The 6,352-nt window shown below is 29.1% G+C and overlaps 1 protein-coding gene across 1 annotated transcript; it reads left to right on the forward strand.

The window, feature by feature from the left end:
* Nucleotides 1-3,295: 3,295 nt before the first annotated feature.
* Nucleotides 3,296-4,520, forward strand: LOC124928138. Its single transcript, XM_047468666.1, has 3 exons — nucleotides 3,296-3,500; nucleotides 3,588-3,788; nucleotides 4,251-4,520. The coding sequence occupies exons 1-3, from the start codon at nucleotides 3,441-3,443 to the stop codon at nucleotides 4,455-4,457; spliced, it is 468 nt and encodes a 155-aa protein (XP_047324622.1). The 5' UTR covers nucleotides 3,296-3,440; the 3' UTR covers nucleotides 4,458-4,520.
* The last annotated feature ends 1,832 nt before the right edge of the window (nucleotides 4,521-6,352 follow it).

Here is a 6,352-nt window from a genome sequence, read left to right on the forward strand (position 1 = left end):
GGTTGGTTTCTCGGTCGAAAACCATGCCAATGCGAGAATCCTCAGTCGGATGACAGGATTTCTCGATCGGGTGCATGGATGGCTTGATTTTTTCAGTCAAAAATCAAGCCAAGACAAAATCCTCATTTAGGTGCCAATAATATAGATGGCAAGTTTGATGATTTTGTAAGGAGCATCCATCTAAAGGTATGGAAAGATCGAGGTTCAATTTGATCTGAGGTTCAATTTGATCTGAATAGTTCTGGAGTAAAAAATGGGCTTTGGAATTTTGATCTTTGATTTAACAATTAAAGCTTACCAATTATTTTCATATGTCTGTTAGGATCAAACAATACTAAAACATGAACACTAACTATCAATTTTTAACTAATTTAAGAAATACAATTTTCCAGATTTTTAAAATTCTTAGTTTTTAAACACATATGTTTAAAACTGATTGGAATTGATTCAATATTACTCCTAACACTTTTTAAAATATGTTAAGAAGATTTTCAAATCACAATACTTGAGCTAAATTTCAAGAATAAAAATCCCATTTTGAACATTTTCAAAATCATTTTTTTGTTTTTGATTTAACTCAATTAGTTATAATTGAATTCAACATAAAGTTTTAAAGTGATATTAGGATCGTTTTCAAATCAAGAATTTGAACAAACAAGTAGTATTCAAAACTAGACGAACTGAAATGTAAAATTATATAATTAAAATTAGAAGATGAATTGAAGCTTAGAGTGAGTTATCCTAAACTTAGGATATCCATAAACGAATCTTAGAGCCTTACACAAAATTTCTAAAATTTTCAAAAACTTGAGAACAATTTAATGGTAGATTTTATAAGGGTTAGATTGGAGGCTTGGGGTTCTGATCATTGATTTATTTTGCTTGAGTATAGCCAACCAAAGTCATTTGAATGAACAAGTGGATCGAATTCAAGACAAAAAATCATTAGAGACTTTTGTCTGTATTTGGTCGTTCTCATCCAATTAGGTCATCATTGTGCCTATAATCGTAGGCAGATTGATCACCATGTTAGGGTGATCATTTCAGCCTTTAAATCAATGAATTTGGTTGAGTATCGGTCGAGTTCTACTTTTGAAAAATCAAAAGTTTCGACCGATATTCATCAGGTTCGTCGCGAGGAAGAAGACAAGACGAGCTTAAAACGTCGTCATTTCAAGTCAAAGCACGAACGCGTGTTTAGGAGCAACGTTCCATCTTCCTTCGTTGGCCTTTGGGCGTTCCATCTATGTCTAGACTAACGACGTTGAGGTGCGTGTTAATTGATCATGTACTGCAGGTAAGCGCTTGACTTCCGTTGCAGCGTTAGACGTAGTATTTTGTGGTCTAATAGATGAAGCATGAGCGCACATCTGATAGTCGCGTGGTCTGTTGTACTTGTTTCTTTTATTTTTGGCTGCATTAGATCACAATCATTTTCTAGTTTTGGAGCTTGTTTGAAATTGTTTTTTCTCTGCTCCTTTTGGGATAAAATGAATATAGCATTTATCTCAAAAAAAAATTGCTTCTATTTTAATTAATCTAGTTAATTGTTAAATATTGGTTTTACATTGATTTTGATAATTTTAAATTTGTTTATTCAAAATAATTATTTTAATATTCATAAATTAAGTGAAATTTTAGTGCTTACACAAATATTTTATTTGGTCATTTAACTTTTAATTTAAGTGAATTTTATAAAAATTATTTATATGTTTAATTTTTTTATCTTGTATATTTTTATTAATATTTTTTACATACCATGAATTTATAATAATGAACAATATTGATAAAAATACTAAAAAAAATAACAAAATGAAATACAACACAAAAGTATGAAAAATAATAAAAATAATAATAATCCTTTACAAGCTACGGGGATTTTGGAAAAAGACATTTAGATTTCTTTAATGAGAGTGTTTGAAAAAATATTAGGATTTAATTTGTAAAATTAATAAATATATAGGTAATTATTGAAAAAATTAAAAAATTTGTGTAAAAAAGAATATTTATAGAATATTGTTTTGAGTTTAAAAATAAATTTTTGTGTTAGTGATAAATTACTATTTGATTTGAGTTAACAACTGTATTTTAAGTTTAAGAATGAATTTTTGGGTTAGAGTCTAAGTAATTAGGTTAACTCCATGCATTTATAATATTTCATATCTTTATATTTTCTTAATTTACAACTCACTATACTAAAAGATTAAATTTTATAAAATTTAAAAATCACAAGTTCAATTTTCTTCAATTTTCACTTAAAAACATTTTGAATAGAATATGAAGTTGTCACTAAAAATATTATAAATACAAACTATTATACTAGTTTTCTAATTTAAGAAATATATGAATAATAATACAAAATTTTGACCAAAACAAATTATAAATGTTTGTCGATAATATTAATACTATTTTTATTAAACATATTTAGAAGATAGTTAACTTAATCAATATATTTTAATTAAACAAATTTTAAATGTTTATCGGCAAGAGAATTTAGGAACTCGATAATCTATTGAGTAACATTTTTTATTTATTTTTTAATTATTTTCTCTTCATTTGTCATGTTTTTTCGTTGTGCTTAAACTTTTTTATCATTTCTAATATATATGGATATTTTCTAAAAAATTAAAAAATTAAAAATTCTATTTTCACTTGAGAAAAAACATTTTAAGTTTGAAGATAAAGTTGTAACTACCAAAGATTATAAATACAAACTATTATACTAGTTTTCTAAATTAAGAAATATACAATTAATAATACAAAAATTTGAACAAAACAAATTATAAATGTTTGTCGGTAATATTAATACTATTTTAATTAAACATATTTAGAAGATAACTTAATTAACTCCTTCATTCAAAAAAAAAAAAAAACTTAATTAATTATTCCTCTATACCTAACTACGAATCATCATCTTTCATGAAGATTAAAAAAAAAAAGTTATTCCCCCGCCCTTTTGAACTTGAGCTTCTTTGCTTATTTGACATTAAGGTTTTTTAGATTTTTATTCAATTATTTTTCTTTACTTTATCTATCTCATCATTCATTTTATCCATCTAAATACCAAATTTTTATTTAATATATTTCTTCTCTTAATTATTTAAGGATAGAAAAAACAGTTTAAAAAAAAGAGTTAGACAAAAAAAAAATTATTAGAGAAAACCCAATATCAAACAAGCTCTAAGTGATCATCTTTCCTTTTTAATAATATCCTTTCTTTCCAAGATCCTCTTCCTTTCTCCTCCATCAACTTCTTCTCAAAGGAACCCTTCAACAGTACATTATTTTAATACAAGGAATCAATCAAAACCCATGAAGCCAAGCTAAAAATACTTTGCTTTAAACATTTACAGATAGAATTAGAAAGCAAATAGATTCGAAATAAAGGAAATCATATATTTCATCTCTCTTTGTTTCTAGTTTCACAAAACCACTCAAATATGGTGGGTATTTTCTCCAGATTTTCCGGCGCCGGCCACCGTCGATCCCAAACTGTAATCGTAAGTGATCGAATCCTCAATCGATTTCACGATCTGGGTATTTGAAATCTTGCTTCTATCTTCATTTAATTTGATTGATTTGAACAGGGGAGAATTGAAGAAGAAGGAAGACAGAGTTCTTTAGGAACTATAGCTGAAATTGTAACACCTGCATCTAGCACTTCTGCTTTAATGGCGGTTCATGGGATTGAAGTTTCAGTTGAGTTTAAGCCACTTGAACATCCAATTGAACCTATTAATAATGATGCACCAATTCAATGCCCTTTGCTCGAGCCTTGTATTCTTAATGTAAGATTCAAATTTCACATCTTTTCATTGAAATTTTGAAAGTGATTTTTTTTTTAATTAAAAAAAAAACTAGCAAGACGGTATATCATTACCCTGCTTAAACTCAAAACGTCTTCAGATAAAATTAAACCCGTGATCTTTTGGTATCTTAATCCGACTCTTACTTGGACTACCTTGGTTGGGGTAAGCAAGTAAAACTTTTTTTAAAGTGTTCTTGGTGATAATAAATCATTAATCAATCATTTAGATCATTTGGAACACCCAATCGTTATCAAATTTTATAGTCAAAGTTAAAATTGAAAGTTTTGTTTAATTTTGATATTTTTTTTGATAAAATTTCTGATTGTAACTCTTTTCTTGATTTGATCTATACATATTTTCATGCCATACAAATTATTGTCTATGTGACATGATTTTTGACAAACATGATGATAAATTAGTTGATTTTTAATTTCTTATTAGGACGTAAGAATATGGAAACAACGAATAGCTGGTGGAGCTGGACGAAGATCGGGTCTTGAAAGAGTTCAAACCGAGCCTAAGATTCCTGAAACGGAATTGAGGCGACGAGTTCAAAGAGGACGTGGGGGCGGGATTCTACCTTCTATTAGCGCACCCGAGAGTAGCATAACTAAATTGCTTGATGAATGTAATGCTTCCGAAATGTAATTATAAGATAATATGAAGAAACTTATACATATGAAATGTAACCTTAAAAGTATTGATTGATTCGTGTTTTATAAACATCACCAACATAAATGAAAATAATTGGGTTGTTTTTTAACAAAGTCTTTAAAATGCACCTTTTTTTTATTTAAAAAAAAATCGGTTGAGATATCTTGAATTGATAGTGTAAGGAAAGAAATATTGAACAATAGAAAAATATATATCTTTTTAGTGTATAATTTTGATTTAAAGAAATAAGATTAACACAAAAAGAAATTAGTTTTGTGACAATATTTTGGAGATTTTTTTATGAAGATATTAGTATTGACATAATTGAAGCTTATTTAAAGGTGTAGTCGGACACTTTAGAAAGTTGAAGTCTTTGCCTTGCGAGCATCTTTTCCAGTCTTAGTTATGTATTTGTTAGGGTTTCGGGGAATCGAATGTTATATAAATTAGTGTCATAACCTTAAACTACCATGATGTAATCTCTATTATGTTCTCTTGAATTAGACTCTCTCTTCTGATAGACGTAGTCAAGTTTTATTTTGTTGAATCACATTAAAATTTATGTCATTTTATTGATTACGTTATCTCATGCATTCCCGTTACAATAAACTGGTATCAGAGTCAAGTAAATCCGATTGTCTGTTCTTTTAATTAAGACGGCATTAGTAAGAATTAAGATCGACAAATTATGAAGGAGAATATGATGTGGCAGATCAATATACGGGCTCTACTAAAATGATAGGGCTTATGGGGTTGCTGAAGTTATTAGCAGAAGTCGAACCGTTGAGATGGTCATTATGGAGAACAAAATGACATATCAAGATACGGGATCTACTGAATTAACATGGCTTATGATAGTCGTTGAAGTTATCAGTAAGAGCAGATCAACCGTTGAGATCGTCATTCTAGAGGAGAAAACACATTTAACAATTATGTTGTTGTGTTTATTAGATGATTACATCATTGATGTTGTAGAGGAGGAAACGACTATTAAGTTATGGTTGAAGTTGGAGAGCCTCTACATGACGAAGTTGGTGACCAATAAAGTATTTCTAAAGTAATGTCTTCTAATTCTACGAATACAAAAAGATACAGTAAGAAAGGAAGATGTTAAGTTTTCCATTGATTTTAGGAATCTGCGCCATAAGGAGGTTGGTAAAATTATAGACAATCAAGCATCTGGGTTGTTTACAAATGAAGGTAATGGGCAATGGAAAGAGAAAAAGTACAACAAGTCGTATACTTCAAATGGTACTAAGCTGAATGATATTTGTAATTATTGTAAAGAGCTGTGTTCCTCTAAGTTTGATCAATTCTGTAAAGATGTATGAATTGCTCGTCATCACACAGTTATGCATACGCCACAACAAAGTGATGTGGCTGAGAAGATAAATCGTACATTATTGGAGAGAACAAAGTGCATGTTCTCTACTATAAAGCTCGATAGAAGGTTTTGGGCAGCAAAAGTCACTACAATATGTTATTTGCTAAATTGTTGGCATCACATCGAGATTAAATATAAAACACCTTACGAGGTGTGATCTGACAAGTTTGCAGATAAGTCAGGTCTGAAAGTGTTCTGATTTCACAGTTTATTATCATGTCAATGAGGTAAATTAGAGCCAAGAAAGAAGAATGGAGTATTTGTGAGCTATGAAGATAGTATCAAAAGATACAAAGTATGGTCTCCAATTGAGAGATGAGTTATTTTGATAAAAGCATCATCTTTGATAAACAAATTTTACAGTTAGCTCTATTGTGAGGTCTATTGTGAGGTCTGTAGTAGAAAGTAACAGTGTTGATAAATAACTGGAGTTAGAGTTTTCTCTATAAGAAAATGAAGAACACCACGTTGAGGCTGAATTGCCAAAGTCTGAACTATTAGATTC

This window comes from Impatiens glandulifera, chromosome 2 (genome assembly GCF_907164915.1).
Source record: "Impatiens glandulifera chromosome 2, dImpGla2.1, whole genome shotgun sequence".
NCBI lineage: Eukaryota > Viridiplantae > Streptophyta > Magnoliopsida > Ericales > Balsaminaceae > Impatiens > Impatiens glandulifera.